Source organism: Gossypium raimondii, chromosome 11 (assembly GCF_025698545.1).
Source record: "Gossypium raimondii isolate GPD5lz chromosome 11, ASM2569854v1, whole genome shotgun sequence".
Taxonomy (NCBI): domain Eukaryota; kingdom Viridiplantae; phylum Streptophyta; class Magnoliopsida; order Malvales; family Malvaceae; genus Gossypium; species Gossypium raimondii.
In genome coordinates, this window is record NC_068575.1 from 46,280,732 (window position 1) to 46,302,506 (window position 21,775).

The window sequence follows — 21,775 nt, forward strand, 5'->3', positions numbered from 1 at the left end:
ATTTTCCATCTCACATTCTGAAAAAAATCAGAAGCACATGGGAGAATTGGAATTCACCAAGACTTTCATTTGATTCATTAAATTTGGATGAAATTAAAGAAATGAATCTAGACAACATCAAAGAAGGATAAAGCCAAAAAAGACTGATACCAAGAAAGGAAGCAACTCAAAAAGAAGGGCATCCACTAGCAAACAAAAAGTTTGACAACATAAAATTTATGATGTGACAACCACAAACAAACAAAAAAGTTTGTAAGATGGACACAACAAAGCAACTATGATGCAATCAATGATGAAAGCAACCATTAATGATGTCAGATTACAATCAATTCAACCATGCAACCTGAAAGCAACCAAGTGCATACAATTAAAGAAGTACAATGTGAAAATAACCACATCCACGAAAAGATAGGATCCTTATCAAGAACACTGTGTGAGATTCAAAAAACAATTGTATAGAATTAAGAAATTCAACTATAAATAAAGGAAGGAAATCAATTGCATAGGCATCAATCTTTTATAGTATCTTTTTCCTTTTTAGCTTTTCTTTGTAAAACTTTCCTTTACTTTACTTTTGTAATATAGTCTTCCGCATAAACCCTCGAATTAACCCAACGAATTAACCCAATGAGGGAAATGTTAACCAATGTTTAAACATCACCTAAAAGGTGGGTTTATAAACCAAATGGGCTAAACATTGGGTTAGTTATAAAAAGGCATTTTCTTTTTGCTGCTCAAATAAATTATTGCAAAAAATCTTTCAAAAAGAATAAAAAAAAATGCCTGAAATGAACCCTAATATTGTGTAACATAAAATTTGAATATACCCTAACAATGACCAAACTGCAAAAAAAAAAAAAAAAACTTGGTGATGAGAATGGACAATACAAATTTGGATATTTTAGATTGTTATCTGTTCAAACCATTTAGCCATGATAGTATGACATTAGCACCTTCCCCCCACGAACAATCCAACATCATGTCATGCGCAACTCCTTCGATACATATCGGTTTCACATTGTAAAATCTCCCAGTCTCATTGAGTCCTTCTGCGTCCTACATTTACATATATGATATATCCATCTATAAACAAGGAGAAGGGGTCCTAAAATGATCTAAAGTAATAATCTCATACTATGATACTCCGACTGTTCATTTTATTTTTTGAAATACCCGTGTTGGACTCCATATTCAATGCATATTCGGGTATGGTAAGGAGAATTGTAGATAATCATGTCAGACACATACTAGTGTCACGGGGCTAGACCTACTGCGGCCCGTGACATTAGTATCTGATAGGTCCAAGTAACAGAGATCCCAGGCACGACCACGTAACTTTTCTTATATGCACAATATTCTCATATATTTGCAGCGTTTGATATAAGATACGAGAAAAAGGAAAGCATGATGGAAAATCAGAAATGCATAAATTAATTTAGACAGGATTTACCACAATGAAGTCATCTTTTGCACCCAACACAAGAATTTCAGTTGAACAGTCAGTCATTTTAGGCACAGGAAGTGACTCATTCAACTTCCGTAGATCAAACAATGGCACCCTCGAGCTTTCTTTCATTAGCTCCTGATAACTGAAAGAGGGAAAAAAAGTCAAAAGGCTGAGTCAACAATTTCAGTTGATTTGCAATACAATTTTTGGTACATTGGAATAAGCATGTAGAGTGAAAACAATATTAACCTTTTCTTTAGTAAGTGTGAAATGTTATTCTGATAAGAAGATTTATATCCTTCTATCAACCTATTCTGCTCAGACTCGTTATTTTTTTGAAGCATCCGTGCCTTTATGTCACTCGAACTTGGATGTAAAGTGTTAGATACAGATATATGTCTAACAGGATTATGTTCAATTTTCTTTCCTGGTTTTTCCATATAATTGAAAGGTCCTTGGATGTTCATATCTCCACATGCCCATGTCCTATGTTCAACTATGTATTGAACGTGAGTGTCAAACAAGGGTACTTCAAGAATAATGAAGAGTTAAAGCAATGTAACCATATGTGATGCAAATTTGAATGAGTATGGAGATATCACTCTCCAAAGACTCCCCAAATTTTAAACAATTGAATATACTTGAGTTCAAAACATACCGTATCTGACACTAAAACCCAAATCTGAGCAACATAGCTTTCAAGAAATTAGGTAGATATTCTTGAGGTTCTAGACATCTTTCTCTAGATATTACCAATATATATTTTTGGTTGATAGATATCACCAATAGTTATCCATGGGATCACTTAGCTATGCATTACTAATAGGTGGTTGCACAATTGATTTTCAATGAGATTTTATCAATTATGAACAGAAAAATTGCAACTTCACAATTCCATTTAATATCTTATTCATTTATGTGAGAGAGACAGAGATGAAAGTTCATATATATGATTAGGAGGTTCATGAAACAAACCGTAGCACCAAATTATCCTCCATTGTAGCTGAGAAGAAGGTCTCCCTACAAAGGGACAGCGAAGTTTGAAAAGCTTTAGCAGCTAGGCTACGAGTCACCTGCATAGGGGATGGAACAAAAATTAAAAATAAATTGTATGACATCATGAAAAACTTGACTACTTGAATTCAATTTGTTTGATAGTTCGGGTTCTGCTAGACAATAGCCAAGCTGAATTCAAATTTTCCTAACTGAACCCAAATAATTTGAGAACTCAAATTTCTTGTTCACACTCCTAGTCCACACAGAGTGAAAGGCATGTTTTCAGATTGATGTACTCAAAATCCAAAAGCTTACCTTAAAAGCGGCAATGGGTTTGGAAAAGAGATAGCGCCACACTAAGCCACTGAATAAAATTGTAAAAGTTAGCATTGGAAAGTTACTTCGATGAAAAATAAGAGTTAGATTGCAAGAAAAATCACCTATTACCCGAAGGAGGAACAGAGCAGATTAACGCAGCACCTGTAAGTTTGGGGTACAAATTTTGCATTTCTAGAAACATTTCGATCAGCATAAGAAGAAACACAGTGTAAGAAAATGCTCTCTTTTTCTAGGATCACTAAATATGTTATTCAGACTCGGTTTTGTCAGATACGGATATGTGTTTGACATGGGTCTTGTTAGATTCTTTTTAAACTTTTCCGAACTCGTATTCCCATACCTATGTGTTGGTGAGAGTGTCAAACTTGAATACTTTCAAATATATATATTTAAGGGTAAACTATCTAGTAGGTCACTCAACTTTTATGACGCTTTTATTTTAGTCCCCTAAAATAAAGTTCTTGCAATTTCGTCACTCAACTTTTAGGGTGTTTTCATTTTAGTCACCCAACCGTTAAATCTCTAACGGCAGTTACCCGGTACACACCATGTTCACACTTTCATTTTGGTCACCTAACTTCTAAGTTGCTTTCATTTTGGTCACCTAGAAAATATCATTCTTTTTAATATTGATCAGGTAAAAATCATTACGGATTAAAGTGAAAAAATGGTACAAACTAAAATAATGCTTTAAAAATTCTACTTGTTTACCCTCTTGCCGTAAGTTCTAAATTTTTTTCAACATTGAAATTTTAAATTTTGAAACATCAAAATCAATTAAATAAGTTATTGAAAATTTTTAACCCTTGATAGTGTCAACTCAAATAAATCATCTTTAATAATTGTATATGAAACCCAAATTTCTTTTGATTATATGATCTTGAGTCTTTCATACTAAACTAAAAACAAAGAAAAATCATTACAATTACTTAAATTAATTAATTTTATATTCCATACCAAACGAAACCCAAAATTTTTTTTATTACTTCTTTACGTAAATGAAGAATGAACATTTAATTTAATTAATTGCAATTATTTTTCTTTACTTTTAGCTTGGTATAAAAGATTAAAGATTATACAATCAAAAGAAATTTAAGTTTTGTAAACAATTATTAAATATGAGTTATCGAGTTGATTTCATTAAGAATAATATGAAAACATAAAATAAAAATTTAAAATTTAGGAGATTAATTTAATTAACTTCAATATCATAGTAACAAACCTATTAATATGATCAAGGGATAAAAAATTTCAACAATTTATTTAATTGATTTTTATGTTTTGAAATTTAAGATTTCAATATTGAAAGAAAAATTAGAATTTTCAGCAATATGATAAACAAGTACAATTTGACAAATTTTTAATATTTTATTTTAGTTTCTACCATTTTTCACTTTAATCCTCAACTTTTTTTTTTTGCCCCAATCAATACTTGAAAAAAAAAAGATGTTTTTTTGGGTGACCTAAAAGTTGAGAGACCAAAACGAAAGTGTGATCATGATATAGCATATGCAGTTAACCGCCGTTAGAGATTTAACGGTTGGGTGACTAAAATGAAAGCACCCTAAAAGTTGCATGACGAATTGCAAGGATTTCACTTTGCGTGACCAAAATGAAAACGCCCTAAAAGTTGGGTGACCAACTAAGTAGTTTACCCTATATATAAATAAGAATTTGTGCGACATAGACTGAATCAATCAAGACCAATTTGATGAAATGAAGACTTTTAGTGTTCCAAAGCACACTGCACACTTCAGAAGGCCAAGGTGAAGTTGGAAACTCATGTATCAGTTCAAGTTTCAAAGCGGGTGCATACAATGTCCCTTGTGGCACATAACTAGATTTCATATATGACTTATAACCATGTTTCTTCGACTTTTCAATTTTCGTAAGTATTCGTGTTCAAAATGTGGCTTACACTTATTAGGATGAGTATGATATAACTCTACAAATACATTTAAAAAAATGTTCAAAAATTGAATATACCCTTGTCAGACACATACCTATATCCAACAATAACATGATTTACAATCAATCAAAAGATTTCTAGAGAAAAGTGTAGATATCATAAAGGATTCTCAACTATGAAACAGTAGGAATTGATGATTCTTATCTGTTCAGGATGTGAATCCAATGCAATCACTATTTTGAAAGTTTCTCAACTGAAAAAAGGGAAAAAGAAATGATGGCTCGTATCTTTGGAAAGGTAAATCTAGCTTAAGAAATGCTTATACACTACACAAACTTTCACTTATGCCTTGTTATTCATCAGTATAAACCACCATATCACTCAAAACCGGAGATGAATGTTGAAATTAGATATGCGTCTATTACAGAATGGTAAATTTTTCTGTTTTTTCACATATTTGAAAAACCATACTCTGTACTTGTAGATGAATATGTGTTGGATATTAGTGTCAAAAATGAATACTTAAGAAAAATAATAGAACCAGATGCATAGGAATTTACCATAATGTAGTTCATTTCTCATATTTGCAAGGTAATACTGGATAATAAGGCCTCCAAATGAATGTCCGAGTAAAACCGGTGGCAAGCTGAGGTTCCTCTCGATAAAATCCGCAACATCACCTGCATGTGTCTATGGATTATGAGTGAACAGCGAATTAGAGGAGGAACCTTTAATATAATCAATTGCTTTTAGAAAGAGTTAAAAAGAAAGAAAAGAAAAAGCATTATCATGTCAAAGGAATTATTTTTCAATAGGGTGACAAGAAGTTAGATATCTGCAAATTTTGTAAAAACTGAATCCATAAAATAGCTTTAAGACTCTAACCTGTTTATAATCCACATTAAATCTGATTATTAGTATTACCATCCTATATGAATTCAATTTAGATAACATTACTTGCCTAATACTCGAATCCACTAAATATTCAAATTTACCAAGTCAAAACAACTTTTTAATTAAAAAAATCGAAAAGAAAAGTGGATAATGATTCGGATATTCAAATCCGAATCCATTATTCCATTATTCACTACGGTATAACAGTTTTGGAGATCTGAATCCGTTATCTGCAAAAGTAAAGCAGATCCAAATAACAAAGATTTGACTATTGATATCCGCATCAGCTCTGAATCTATTGTAGATAGTGCTGAATTCGCACAACATCTAAATACACAAACAACAAGATCGGACATCCGCAAATGTTCGAAACTGCACTATACATTGTCATTTCTATTTTCCAGCCAAACGACAATTACCTGAAGAGAACCAGCAACAGTTCCGGAAGGCGTATCGCTTTCACCCTACCCATAACACAGAAACAGTGTTGAAATCAGTGCAGCATTTTCGAATAAAAGTTTCATGCAAATGAAACTTCATAAATATTCTAATATGTTTAAATATAAGGCGAGAAAATTGCCAGTCAAGCTTACACCTTAAGGTTCCGAATTTTAAAGGCAGATGAAATATGATCCAAGAGGATCAAACTGAGAAAATGCCCTTGCTCTGATTGGTACAATTACGTGTCCTCAAAATTCACAGGAGAAGTTTTGGGGGCATTTGAGAAATGCCAACCATGTACTTAAAGATAGAATAAATTTAACTCGAAATAGAGCTTCAAAGAGAAAAAAGAAAGTAAAATGTTAAAGAGCGGGAAGAGAAAGAAGAAGATTATATAACCTGACCAAGCAAGCTAAGGGCAAAGCAATCAAACCCAGAATTTGAGAAGAAAGGCAACCAATGTTCAGCCCAACACCAAGCTGAATGGTAACTTCCATGAACGAAAACCAGAGGTGGACCCTTTCCGGAATCTGGGTTTTTCTCTTTGACACTCTTTTGAACGATAACCTCCATGTTTAAACCAGAGGGGAGCTGATGGAAAACACGTGACTGCCCTTGTTTGAGCTCATAGGGAACTCTCGTTTTGCGAGGTTCGTTGAGGACAGCGATGGGATTTAGGGTCATTTTAGGAAGGTGTTGAATCGAGAGAACAATCGCCATGGCTGTGCTGGGAAAGCTGAGCTCCCTCTTCACTGTATTTGTTAGTGCTGCCTTTAATCTGATTGGAATTTTGTTTCTTTATTTTACCCACTTCTTATTCGGGGTTAGAGAGATGTTGATGAGTCCCGTTAAGTTGGGTTTGGACCTGCTCATGATCATCGGTACAGGCCCGTTCGAATAAGGCTTGGCTTTGTACAAAACATATGTTCTCAAAGATGAATTTGGATAAGATTTGAAGCTTTGTCTTTTATATTGGTTGAGTTTAGGAGGGAATTTTTTGGTCCGATTTGACTTGGTTAGAATATATATTGTTATAAAAAATATTATATTAGTTATATATATATATATATATATATATGTTAAATAATAATTATATATTTATATATTCAATAATATTTAATTTTATTACTCAAAATTAAAAAAACTTATCCAATTAAATAACATAACTTAAAATATAAAATTTTAAAATTATATTTAATACAATAAAATATTTATTATATTTATTTATGTTTTTAATATAATAAAATATTTATTATATTCACATTAGTGTTTTTTAATATAAATATTTTTAATGCATTTTTAATGTTATAGAAAATTTTTATTTTAGTTTTTTTAGTACATTTAGTGTATTATATTTTTAAAAATTTATTTTTTAAATAAAAACTAATCTAAAAAGTTTATATATGGTCGAGTCAGACATGGATTTACTTTTCTTAAATTGAGTCGGGCTTGAGCAAAAAAACATGCCTATTTTTTGGGTCGGGTTGAGCTTGGGCTTAGAAAATTGGTTTAGGTGCCTTGCATGAACCTGAGCCATAAGCATTTCTAAACCTGATTATGGGTAGGACACCCACCTAGGCACAAAGGCTCGTTTGAAATCTAGGAGGGTTTAGGCAAAAATATATACTTAAAAACTGAATTTGGACAAAAATTAAGACTTGTTTTTTAAATGGGCCGGATCTCAGGTAAGATTTTTTTGCCCGAGCCTAGTTCAGCCTAAATGCATTACATTATGAAAACAATTATATTAATTGCATATAGTTATATATATTAAAGACTTTTTTTAATGTATTTTCAATATATTGAGAAACATTTATTTTAATATTTTTAGTGTATTTAATGTATTATATTTTTTTTAAAAATAATATGAAAAATAATTTTAAAAAGTTAATATAGGTGGGCCAAGTCAAGCTCGAATTTAGCATTTTTTTATTCGGGCCGAGCTTGGGCGAAATTTTTTGCCCATTTTTTGGGCTGGACCAAGCCTAGAAAATGAACTTAAACACCTTAAATCAGCCCATCCTGACTCGACGCATGATCAGGTCTAGTTAAGTTCAACCAAATTTATGTAAGACGTAACTCATAAGCTCATTATGTGATATATCTATTATATATAAAAAAAGGTTCACAAGTCAATTTTGGTTATGAAATTATTAAAACATCCTTATTTTAAAGGGCTATTAATATTACTCTAAGAGTATTTTTGTTATTTCATATTTTCATACTTTTATATGACATATAAAATAAAACAACTAAATAACATTATTGTAAGAGTATTTTGTTATTTCATACCTTTATATAACATATAAAATAAAACAACTAAATAACATTATTTAGGAATCAAACACTAGATCAACAAGTTTAAATAGAAAATTCTTACCACTCCACTTTTAATTATTTGCTGAAATAATTTTATAAATATATTTTAATATAAAATTATTTTCGTTCACCTACATTGTGAGTATGATAAAATTTAGTTTATATGGAAATGGACACTAAACTTAGTTGAAATTAAGATATATATGCGAGTTGTGGTATATGGTAGGTTTACAAGCGAGAGGTATGATCTAGTGATAAGTCAATAATTATTTTACTAATAATTTGAATACTCACTTTTAAAAGATTTAATGTATCCCATTTTTATGTGATCACTATACTTGAGATACTTTTAATTAAATAATTCGTTGTAAAAAAATCTATTCAATAATTTGACCCATGTACTGAACTATGATAATAGTTTGGAGGAATGGATAGATTTAAAGGGAATTGAGGAAGTTTGGTGAGATAAATGGTTACCGGCTCTATGGAACGACACTATGAAAGTAATTATCTATTGGCTTTACGAAGCAAAACCATGAGAATGATTATTTACTAGCTGTTGACACCATTTTTTGACAAAAACGGGGTCGACTTGGGTTTTGAAAAATAAAAACGAAAATGGGAGTCGTCACCGATCCTTTTTGATGAGGTGTGAGCAGATCACCTCGAAAAGTGGTTGTTTTAATAAATGATTTGATTTTATTAAAACAACAAGTTTGGTCCACGAAATTCAGAAAAACGGGTTCGGGAGTCAGTTACGTACGAGGAAGGATTAGCACCCTCGTAACGCTCAAAATTGGTACCTAGTTGATTAGTTAACGTCTTAATGTCAAAAATTGAAAATTTTGAAGAATTTTAAAAATACGATCCTTGAATTAAAATGTTGAAAATTTTGAGAAAAGGGGGCATATTTCACGTTAATCGAAAAAACAAGCATCATATCCAGTAAGTTAGGACACAATGTCTTGAATTCCCAATACACGAATAAATGTCAAAAATTTACTTATTTAAAAGATATTTAACTATCTTGGATTAAAAAAAGGATCACGACCAGTAAGTTAGGACATGATCCTTTTTTAATTCCCGATATCGTTTAAAACTTGAGTTTGAAAAGATTCGTGTAATAAAGTTTAAAAGAATATTCAATTGCTTAAATCAAATGAAGAAATCACAACTCAATACGTTAGGGCACAATTTCTCAAAATATTAAACATTGAATATTGCATTTATTTCGAAAAATCTTCATCTCGAGAAAACAACATGTCAAGTCCAATGCGTTAGGACACAACGTATTGAATTCTCGATAACGAGCTTTTTATCATTTTTAAAAGAGTAATCTCGATTATTTAAATTCAACGCAGAAAGTCGAAACTCAATACGTTAGGGCTCGATTCTCTCGAACATCCTAAATACCGAATATTACTTATATTTTTAAAATTTCTTTTTTTTTTTAATCTAAATAAAAAAATGGGTGTAATGGAATGATGATGATAATGTAAATAAAATAATACATGCAAATAAAAAGGATAAATAAGATGGTAAATGTATAATAAAAAGAAATCAACAATGTATACACAAATAAAAGTAGATATGCGAATACAAACTAAAACACTTAAGTAAATAATAATAATAATGAGCATGAAAATAAATAAATAAATGAACACCAAGTGAAACAATAATAATGAATAAAATTATATATATATATATATATATATATATATATATATATATATATACACGTATGTTAGAAATATATAAAGCATAAAAATATATGTGTGTAAAATATATGAAAATGTAGAACATATAGGTATGCGTATATTTTATAGGAATAAAAGTATGTATATAGATACATAGATACAAATTATAAAATATGAAAATATAAAAATATAAAGATAAAGATATACATATATATATATATATATGATAAAATTTAAAATTTTAAAGGTATAAATGAGCAAGTAACAGCAATAATAATTAATAATAGTATAACATCAAATTTATTATTTAATAGGAAAATAAACAAAATACAAAAGGATTAAATTAAAACTTAAGGTGAACTTTGGGGGTTGAAACATAAATAAGTAAAAAGGGTGATTTGAGGCTAAAATGAAACACGCTTAAGGGATGAGGGATCGATTAGGAATTATTCCCCTCCCTCAAGTGCAGTGTTCCATTTCGGACCAAAATGGAACTATCAAAAAATTATGAGGCCAAAATATAAAAACCAGAAAGACCCGATTGCACTACAGCTCAAAGAGGAAGGGCCTTGCGCGCAAAATATCCCCTCACCGCAGAAACACGCTGATCCTAGGGGCCATCGGGTCGGATCACGGGCCAAACACCAAAACGGCGTCGTTTAATGAAGCTTTTAAAATCCCTTCAAAAAAACCTAGTTTATTTCAGCAGCCTCAAAAAAATATAAAAAAAGGCAGAGCCTCCATCCCTTTTGGCGTTCTGAGATCCGGCGCCAACCTCGACGGCGATTCGCCGTGCAGTCACCGCGGCCAAAGGCCGACGCGGCGCGAGGAGGTCCCTCCTTTCCGAGCTCTAATATGAACCCGAATATATGGGTTTTTCGATCCCTAAAAGCGAAGAGGAGAGACTCAACCCACCCTCTTTCCGATTTAGGTCCGGCGACGGCGCAGGTAAGTCCTCGTCCTTCCCTTTTTATTATTTATTTCTTATGTAGAAGATAAAATAAAAATAAAAATAAATTAAATAAACAGAAACGCAAATCTAAAAAAAAACCTTCAAAAGTTTGTTTTGTTTTTGTTTTTATTTCTCAATAATCGTAGAAGCAAAGGAAGAACTTCTTCTTCCTTACAGCAGATTCAGTTTTATCCGAAAGAAAAGAAGAACAAAATAAAAGAAATAAAAGAAAAATCCTCCCGATTACAGTGATTTTGCCCCCTGATTACATTGAATTTCTTGATTTTATAGCCAAAATGCCTATTTGCTTTTTCTCTGTTTGTTACTACTTCTCTGCTATTTGGGCTGCCATTGCGTGTTCTTTTTCGTTTTGCTGGGTGGGTAAAGGTGGTGAGGTGACCGTGGTCGATGGCGCGGTAGGGTGATGATGGGATGGCAAGCGCAAGAAGAAAGACTAGGGTTTCAGAAAACTGAAACCCTAGTTTGACCATTAGGTTTTTTGGGGCTGTTGGGATTTGGGCCGGGTATTGTAATTGGGCTTCGAGATTGGGTTAAAATTTTGTAAATGGATTAGGACCGTTTGGTTTGGAGGCCCGGGAAAATTTGGGCTGTACAGCTGCCCCTCTTTGCTTCATTGTCGTGTAACGGGAATGAAGCAAAGACTAAGAAAGACCAAATTTTCCCGGTTTCGCCGAGTCTTGACTTCTCTTGACGCTTCTCTTCAAGTAGCATCCTTCCAGTCCACTGTGTCTTATTGTTTCGATCTACTTCACTGCACTTCAGAAAGATCTGACTTGTAGCTTCAATCTTCTTCGCAGCAACTTTAGGGGGACGATGTTTGTGGTTCTAGTCTGCTCCACTACAACGTCAGGGAGATAAGACTTGTATCTTCAACCTACTCCACTGCTACTTCAGGGAGATAAGGTTTGATCCAATTCGACCTACTGCAACTTCAAAGGTATATGATTCATCGTTTTCATCCACTCTACTGCAACTTTAGGGAGATACGATTGGTATTTTCAACTTGCTTTACTGCATAAAGTCTGATGTGATCTGCTCTTCTGCAACTTCAGAGAGATAAGACCTATCATTTTAATCCGCTTCACTGCAACTTCAGGAAGATATGATTGGTTTCTTCAATCTGCTCCACTGCAACTTCAGGGAGATAAGATTGGATGTGATTTGCTCTACTGCAACTTCAGAAAGATAAGATCTGTGATTTTAATCCGCTTCACTGCAACTTCAGGGAGATAGGATTAGTTTCTTCAGTCTGCTCCACTGCAACTTCAGGGAGATAAGATTGGATGTGATCTACTCTACTGCAACTTTAGAGAGATAAGATCTGTGATTTTAATCCGCTCCACTGCAACTTCAGGGAGATAGGATAGTTTCTTCAGTCTGCTCCACTGCAACTTCAGGGAGATAAGACTTGATATGATCTACTCTACTGCAACTTCAAAGATATAATATCTGCAATGTATAGCTTCAATCTTTTTAAACTGCAATGTCGGGGAAACAAATTCGCTGTTGTAGCTTCAATCTGTTCCACTACACTGCCGGGAAGTAAGATTCGTCATTGCGGTTTCAATCTTTTAAATTGCAATATCGGGGAAGCAAGATTTGCCGTCCTAGCTTTAATCTGCTCCATTGCACTGCCAGAGAAGTAAGATTCGTCATTGCGGCTTCAATCTTTTAAATTGCAAAATCGGGGAAGCAAGATTCACCGTCGTAGCTTTAATCTGCTCCACTGTACTGCCAGGGAAGTAAGATTCGCCGTTGCGGCTTCAATATTTTTAATTGCAATATCGGGGAAGTAAGATTCGCCGTCGTAGCTTTAATCTGCTCCACTGCACCGCTTGGGAAAATAAGATTCGCCGTTGTGGCTTCAATCTTTCAATTGCAATGTCGGGGAAGCAAGATTCACCATTGTAGCTTTAATCTGTTCCATTGCACTACCTGGGAAAGTAAGATTTGTCGTTGTGGCTTCAATATTTTAATTGCAATGTCGGGGAAGCGAGATTCGTCGTTGTAGCTTTAATCTGTTCCACTGCACCACCTGGGAAAGTAAGATTTGCCGTTGTGGTTTCAATTTTTAATTGCAATGTCGGGGAAGCGAGATTCACCATTGTAGCTTCAATCTGTTCCACTGCACCGCCTGGGAAAGTAAGATTTGCCATTGTGGCTTCAATCTTTTAATTGCAATGTCGAAGAAGCAAGATTCACCGTTGTAGCTTCAATCTGTTCCACTACATCGCCTGGGAAGGTAAGATTCGCCGTTGTGGCCTCAATCTTTTAATTGCAATGTCGGGGAAGTGAGATTCGCCGTTGTGGCTTCAATCTGTTCCATTGCACCGCCTAGGAGATTAAGATTCGCCATTGTGGCTTCAATATTTTAATTACAAACTATGGTTTCTTCGATCTGCCTCACTGTCAGTTCAGGAAGGCAAGATCTGCCATCTTCATTGATCTGTTCTTTGGGGAACATGACCTATATAATCTATTTTATGAACCTATTTATGCCTAGTGATTATGATCGAAATGAATCAAAATATCCTGGATAAATATGTATGTATGAATGCAAAATGAAAATGATCTTTCAATGTTTGAGTTGTTATTGCCCATTGCTCAATAAGGCTTTATTGCCAACATGTCCAAATGCTATTTTGTCCAGTTGGTAATACTCATCTCTTACTTGATCGGATTGCCCCTACTATAATCTTCAAAGTTCAATCCGTCGTAATCTTCAAGGTTAAGCCCACGGTAATTTTGAGACATAAAGTTCGAGCCATCTTCCTCCCACTGAGTATAAGATCTGGCTCTTTCTCAATCCTCTCCTACTGTAATTCAGGGATACAGGATCTAAATCTCTTTGGTCTTCTACACCATTCCCAGGGTGTTGTACCAAATTTTTATGCAACATTGTGGAATTTTCTCTTCCAATAACCTCTTTTTATCACTCGGTGACCATTACTCGTTTGTTCATTGAAGCTTTGTCACCAACACGACATTTCGTCGTTTCGTTCAACCCATACTTCAACAACAAAATCTAAAAGGATAGTCTTAATTTAGACTTTTTATTCTTAGACATTTCAACCTTTAAACTTGGTGTGTTCTAAACAATATTCCTGTTTCAGGTTCCTGTATTATTTAGAAGCTTTCAGAGTAATATTAAAAACTCCTTTTGCTTGAATATTATCAGTCCATTAATCATTATTTCAATGAAAAATGCTTGAAAAAGATTATTAAAATGGACAAGATGAAATTTTATTGCGAACAAAGCTCGCGATGAATAAATTAATCAAGATAGCAAATTTTGCTAAGATTCAAAAGGAATATGATGAAAAGGATTATCACAATAGATAAGATGGAATTTTATTGAGAATAAAGCTCAAAATTAAGATGGAAAATTTTGCTAAGATACGAAATGAATTAGATTATCACAATGGATAAGATGAAATTTTATTGAGGGCAAAGCTCGAAATGAATAAATAATCAAGATAGCAAATTTTTCTAAGATACAAAAATGATAACAAATTAATCAAGATGATGTACTTGTCAAAATGTGACAATGAATAAAATGAAAGTAGGTATCCCAGGTATCGTAGTATGATCTTCTCTGCCCCAAACTTCTTGAGGATCCTTTTGAACTTGATATGTGTCTAGAAGTCTTAGAAGACTTTGTTGATGCCTCGAGATGTAGCGTCTCACCTTCTTGCTAATTCAGGGAGAACAAGGTTTCCACATGCCCCACATTTGATCAAAATTTGAATTGCCCATTCCCGGGTTTTCAATTCAAAACCCCTTTGGTCTTAAGGCGCCCTTTGTGGGTTTTCACCTTGGCCTCTCCTTTTTCTTTTTCTTTTTGCATTCTTTGATTGAATTCGAACTCGTAGGATCAGGTAAGTCCTTGCTATCCTTTCTGGTCAAAATCAACACTTCTCTAGATAAAGCATTCCACATAAGGTCTTTTTCAGTTTGACATCTTCTTTCTGCTAAAGCCCTTTTTGTATGGGGAGGATTTTCTTCGATGTTAGGTCTCCTTCATGGAACTCTCTAGGGCGAACCTTCTCTGATGAGCTCGCATCTTTTGTTTTTTGATGCCTTTGACCAAGACGGATAACTTTGAACATTTCTTTTCAATCAAGATCTGATCCGACACTCGGAGAGAAAAAATCTTGATCTCAATGAGAAAAACTACGATAAGGCAAGGTGTTGCCCTGGTAACAGTTTTTTCTCTTCCTTTTTTGTTTTATCTTTGCTCCCACTGCGCCGTACATTTTGGGGCGAAATGTGTTAACCTTGAACAGACTGCAAACTTCTGACATCGTGCCATTGTTCAATTTTAGTGCATTGTCAGGTATGCTCCTTTTCGGTATTTCATACTGACATATGATTTATTTTTCAGGAATTTGCTGACCGTTGACTTTGTGACATCAACATACGAAGTAGCTTTTGCCCACTTAGTGAGATAATCGACAATCATAAGGATGAATTGATGATCGCCAAAAACCTTAGGCGAGATTGGCTCAATGACATCCATGCCCCACATAGAGGAAGGCCATGACTTCCATAGATTCCTTATAAGGTAGGATCTTGTTCTACCATCCGGAACAAATCAGGAGATAAGCTATAGACTCAGTTATCTCCAAAGTCCTGAGGTTCCTCTAGACACATATCCTGCTCAAAAGGAGGTTCTGAGTCAATATCAGTGTTGTTCATATCATTGATACCTGGAGACTTGTTATAGGATGAAAGTAGATCCAAAGAATAAAAGAATCTACGAATATTTATCTGTATAGTATGATTATGAATGAAATGGAAACAATAAAAGAATATTTACTCGAAGCGAGAAACAAAGATGCATTTTATTGAAATAAAGATGTTCGACATAAGCCTATCTCACAAAAGGATTCTTATTGGCCCTAGGCTTAGAGCAATAAGCGTGTTTTGGACATTACTCCGAATTAGCTCAAAAAATACAAGGATCTCTTCCATAGTCTTACTATTCAATACGCTTCCAAGTGTTCTCCTCACCAACCCCCTTTTTGGGTACGATGTTAATACTTTGATAGCCGACAGTTATGACCCTTGGTTGGGCCACAATGATCGATTTGGGATACCCTTCATTATACATGCTCAGGTTGCTTACTTCATTTTCTTTGTTCTTTGGGGTTGATCTTTTGAAGCTTTCTTTCGTATCTATCTTTCCACTTCTTATGGCATTCTCAATCATCTCGCCAGACATTACCATATCTGAGAAGCTCATGGTAGCACTTCCCAACATGTGGTTAATGAATGGGGTTTTCAGAGTGTTGACGAAAAGCACCGTGGTTTCTTTTTCCAGAAGAGGTGGTTGGACTTGCGTTGCTACCTCTCTCCATCTTTGGGCATATTGTCTGAAGCTCTCACTTTGCTTCTTTTCCATGTTCTGTAGTGTAACTCTGTTAGGTGCCATGTCTGTCATGTGGCCATATTGCTTCATGAAAGCCTGTACCAAGTCTTTCCATGAGTGGATATTGGCATGGCTCAACTGGTTGTACCATTTGGCAGCCCATCCGATCAGACTATTTTGGAAGCAATGAATTAACAGTTGATCGTTATCAATGTATCTTGTCATTCTTCGGTAGAACATCATGATGTGAGCTTCAGGACAACTAGTCCCATTGTATTTTTTGAATTCTGGAGCCTTGAATTTCAGCAGGAGTACTAGATTTGGGACCAAACTTAGATCCTTGGCCTCAACCCTGTAAGGGTAATCAGCATTCTCCATTGTTTTGAGTTTTTCTTCCAACCACCTTTACCGATCTTTGAATTGCTTTGGTAGTTCTACCCTTGCTTCTACCATTTTGTCTAAATCAGGAACTACAAGATTGGTTGGATCGTTCCTTGGATTGGAACCTGAGCCTGTCAGGCAGTTCATTGGTGCCGAGGCACCGACTTGGCATTGAGGTCTAATGCGATAACGCGCTCTATGTGGATACATATCCGGTTGTGCTTGAATGTCCGTTGGGGCAAAACTTGAAGGATAAACAGGGTCCTCCTGATCAACTCCCGAATTGATTACAGGGCTCTTTCCTTTATCAGCCAATAATTGTGTCAGTTGGCTCATAATTCTTTGGGATTCCAGCGCATCTTGTTGGATTTTATCCAATTTTTCTTGCATCTTATCTTGCATTTCTTTTTGCAATTGTTCCAATCTTTCTAACCTCTGATCCATTACTTTTGTCTTGAGACGGGTACCGTAGTGATGTTCGATTGGTTGACTCTTATTGGTTTCCAGGTTAGCTGAAATAATTTTACCTAATTAGGGTCCTTTTGTGAAAATCTAATGCAAATGATGCACTGTAATGCAAATGCATGAAATGAATGCAAAAAGAAATAGAGGCATTGATTCTGAATTCAATTCTATTAGAACAACTTTTCTAGAAGACAAATTTATTTACATAAAATAGATTACATATGCGGCTTTACCCTCATATTCCAGGCGAATACATTGATCTCCTTCTTCATACGGATGCTAGGATCAAATCTTACGAATTTCTAAAATCTGTCTCTACTATCTCCTTCTTGTTTGATCCGAGCTACGACCCAATGCTCCCCCACGATGCTCTTTAGTTTCGTGACTGCTTTCAAATTATCTTTGTCGGTTTGAATCCTCAAGTGGCAAAGCATAGTCGTATATTCCTCCAAGAACTTCTAGCCTTCTCTCGTTGTGTTTAATCAGTCCATAGTCAGGCAGTCGCATCATATTCTACTTTATCAAGAAATTCATTTTCCATGACAAGCTTTTCTATTTAGCAATCAAATTTGAATCAACACCTCTTTTCTATGATGAAAATGCAATGCAGTCATAAAAAAAAAGAAAACAAGTTAGTCCAAAGCAAAATCAAGCAAGAATAAATAGAACACCTATTCGGGTGACCACTAAGGGTTCGAAGTGGTTCTACCTAGGGTGGGCTCCTAAGGTTCACTACATGAGGTTTGGTTCTAAAGTAAAGGTACCCGAACCAGCAGATTCCTCGATCCTCACCGATTATAGGCTCATATAGACTGAGTTCAGCTCAGGGGTATACATTTCCCTATGGCCATGCGGAGATGAAAATCTCACTAAGACATAGGTACGGATGTATCCCGGAAGCGATTCACTATCCCATGCGGAGGTGAAAACCTCACGAAGGCGTAGCTTCTCACTCCTACTTAAAAGGGTGTGACCAACGGTCATGCAATGCAATGTGCAGAAAGATACACAAATTTAAACAAACAGGGCAATTATAAACCACCATGATGAATATCGTAATAAAGACGAGTGAAATGCAACGAAAGGATCGTATATTTAAACCAAGTTTTCGATTTTCGACAAAAAGACAAAGATTAATCAACTCGTGGCTTGACTCACTTATTTTGGTCCCCAGCGGAGTCGCCAAGCTGTTGACACCATTTTTTGACAAAAATGGGGTCGACATGGGTTTTGAAAAATGAAAACGAAAATGGGAGTCGCCACCGATCCTTTTTGATGAGGTGTGAGTGGATCACCTCGAAAAGTGGTTGTTTTAATAAATGATTTGATTTTATTAAAACAACAAGTTTGGTCCACGAAATTCAGAAAAACGGGTTCGGGAGTCGGTTATGTACGAGGAAGGATTAGCCCCCTCGTAACGCCCAAAATTGATACCTAGTTGATTAGTTGACGTCTTAATGTCAAAAATTGAAAACTTTGAAGAATTTTAAAAATACGATCCTTGAATTAAAATGTTGAAAATTTTGAGAAAATGGGGCATATTTCACGTTAATCGAAAAAAACAAGCATCATATCAGTAAGTTAGGACACAATGTCTCGAATTCCCAATACACGAATAAATGTCAAAAATTTACTTATTTAAAAGATATTTAACTATTTTGGATTAAAAAAAGGATCACGACCAGTAAGTTAGGACATGATCCTTTTTTAATTCCCAATATCGTTTAAAACTTGAGTTTGAAAATATTCGTGTAATAAAGTTTAAAAGAATATTCAATTGTTTAAATCAAAAAAAGAAATCACAACCCAATACGTTAGGGCACAATTTCTCAAAATATTAAACATTGAATATTGCATTTATTTCGAAAAATCTTCGTCTCGAGAAAACAACGTGTCACGTCCAATGCGTTAGGACACAACGTATTGAATTCTCGATAACGAGCTTTTATCATTTTTAAAAGAGTAATCTCGATTATTTAAATTCAACGGAGAAAGTCGAAACCCAATACGTTAGGGCTCGATTCTCTCGAAGATCCTAAATACCGAATATTACTTATATTTTTAAAATTTCTTTTTTTAAAATCTAAATAAAAAAATGGGGGTAATGGAATGATGATGATAATGTAAATAAAATAATACATGCAAATAAAAAGGATAAATAAGATGGTAAATGTATAATAAAAAGAAATCAACAATGTATACACAAATAAAAGAGATTTACGAATACAAACTAAAACACTTAAGTAAATAATAATAATAATGAGCATGTAAATAAATAAATAAATGAACACCAAGTGAAACAATAATAATGAATAAAATTATATATATATATATATATATATATATATATATATATATGTACGTATGTTAGAAATATAAAGCATAAAAATATATGTGTGTAAAATATATGAAAATGTAGAACATATAGGTATGCGTATATTTTATAGGAATAAAAGTATGTATATAGATACATAGATACAAATTATAAAATATGAAAATATAAAAAATATAAAGATAAAGATATACATATATATATATATGATAAAATTTAAAATTTTAAAGGTATAAATGAGCAAGTAACATCAATAATAATTAACAATAGTATAACATCAAATTTATTATTTAATAGGAAAATAAACAAAATACAAAAGGATTAAATTAAAACTTAAGGTGAACTTTGGGGGTTGAAACATAAATACGTAAAAAGGGTGATTTGAGGCTAAAATGAAACACGCTTAGGGGATGAGGGATCGATTAGGAAATATTCCCCTCCCTCAAGCTCAGTGTTCCATTTCGGACCAAAATGGAACTATCAAAAAATTATGCGGCCAAAATATAAAAACCAGAAAGACCCGATTGCACTACAGCTCAAAGAGGAAGGGCCTTGCGCGCAAAATATCCCCTTACCGCAGAAACATGCGGATCCTAGGGGCCATTGGGTCGGATCACGGGCCAAACACCAAAACGGCGCCGTTTAATGAAGCTTTTAAAATCCCTTAAAAAAACCCTAGTTTATTTCAGCAGCCTCAAAAAAAAAAAAAAGGCAGAGCCTCCATTCCTTTTGGCCCTCTGAGATCCGGCGCCAACCTCGACGGCGATTCGCGGTGCAGTCACCCCTACCAAAGGCCGACGTGGCGCGAGGAGGTCCCCTATTTCCGAGCTCTAATATGAACCCAAATATATGGGTTTTTCGATCCCTAAAAGCGAAGATGAGAGACTCAACCCACCCTCTTTCCGATTTAGGTCCGGCGACGGCGCAGGTAAGTCCTCGTCCTTCCCTTTTTATTATTTATTTCTTATGTAGAAAATAAAATAAAAATAAAATAAAATGAAATAAACATAAACGCAAATCTAAAAAAAAAACTTCAAAAGTTTGTTTTGTTTTTGTTTTTATTTTTCAATAATCGTAGAAGCAAAGGAATAACTTCTTCTTCCTTACAGCAGATTCGGTTTTAACCGAAAGAAAAGAAGAACAAAATAAAAGAAAAATACCCCCGATTACAGTGATTTTGCCCCCTGATTACATTGAATTTCTTGATTTTGTAGCCAAAATGCCTATTTGCTTGTTATTGCTTCTCTGCTATTTGGGCTGCCATTGCGTGTTCTTTTTCGTTTTGCAGGTGGGCAGAAAGCAGGTGGCTGAGGTGACCAGGGTCGATGGCGCGGCGGTAAGGTGATGATGGGACTAGCGGCGCACCTGCAGCAGAGATTAGGGTTTCAAAAAACTGAAACCCTAGTTTGACCATTAGGTTTTTTTGAGGCTATTGGGCTTTGGGCCGGGTATTGTAATTGGGCTTCAGGATTGGGTTAAAATTTTGTAAATGGATTTGGACCATTTGGTTTGGAGGCCCGGGAAAATTTGGGCTGTACACTAGCTTTATGGAGCGATACAATGAGAATGTTTAATGACTCATTGGAGTCGAAGGTCCATGACTAACCATGGCATAATTCTAGTGGATGACAGGTTCGCCTTATTGTAAAAAGAGAAGTGTAACACCCTTCGTCTGGCTTGGTCGTCGGACCTAAATTACGAGATGCTACAGTAGAATAGAGACATTCACAAAACAAAACCATCAAAGAAATCTATTTTTAAAGTCGTTAAAATGTTGTACGATTATAAAAAAAAACAAAACATGCTAAGGTGATCCACTAGAAAATTCCCGCCCAAAATCTATTCGCCACATGACTATACGCCACGCTTTTGTATAACTTTATTATTATCCGCCCAAACAGTTTGTCAATTATCCAAAGTAAGTTAACATGTTTAACACACAATTATTTCTATTTCAAACATACTGATAGTTTACTCCAACATTGAACAAATTAACACAAAAGAGTATATTCATATATATATACACAATGTTCAAAACATGATCCTTCATTTCATATACAATTTTACCAAATAGACCTTGTATACATGCTACCTGACCCAGTGTAGAGTTAAAATAATTCTACTGAAAAAGGAGCTGGATATTATAAGTTGTGGATCAATCCACCTGTCGAGTTCTACCAAAATCTCTACAAGGAAGGGAAAAGATAAACA

At 34.4% G+C, this 21,775-nt stretch overlaps 1 protein-coding gene and 1 long non-coding RNA gene across 2 annotated transcripts; one reads left to right on the top strand and one right to left on the bottom strand.

Annotated features, from left to right (window-relative positions):
- Positions 1-417: 417 nt before the first annotated feature.
- On the bottom strand, positions 418-6,817 carry LOC105803585 (uncharacterized). Its single transcript, XM_012635838.2, has 8 exons — positions 6,426-6,817; positions 6,005-6,049; positions 5,252-5,381; positions 2,884-2,953; positions 2,759-2,807; positions 2,423-2,520; positions 1,451-1,589; positions 418-1,056 (listed from the first exon to the last, which is right to left on the bottom strand). Exons 1-8 carry the CDS (start codon positions 6,744-6,746, stop codon positions 910-912), a joined length of 999 nt encoding a protein of 332 aa, XP_012491292.1. The 5' UTR covers positions 6,747-6,817; the 3' UTR covers positions 418-909.
- Positions 6,818-10,757: 3,940 nt separating this feature from the next.
- Positions 10,758-21,279, top strand: LOC105803584 (uncharacterized). Its single transcript, XR_001136505.2, has 3 exons — positions 10,758-10,874; positions 20,377-20,492; positions 20,853-21,279. It is a non-coding gene; the product is annotated as an uncharacterized LOC105803584 (long non-coding RNA).
- Positions 21,280-21,775: the final 496 nt, after the last annotated feature.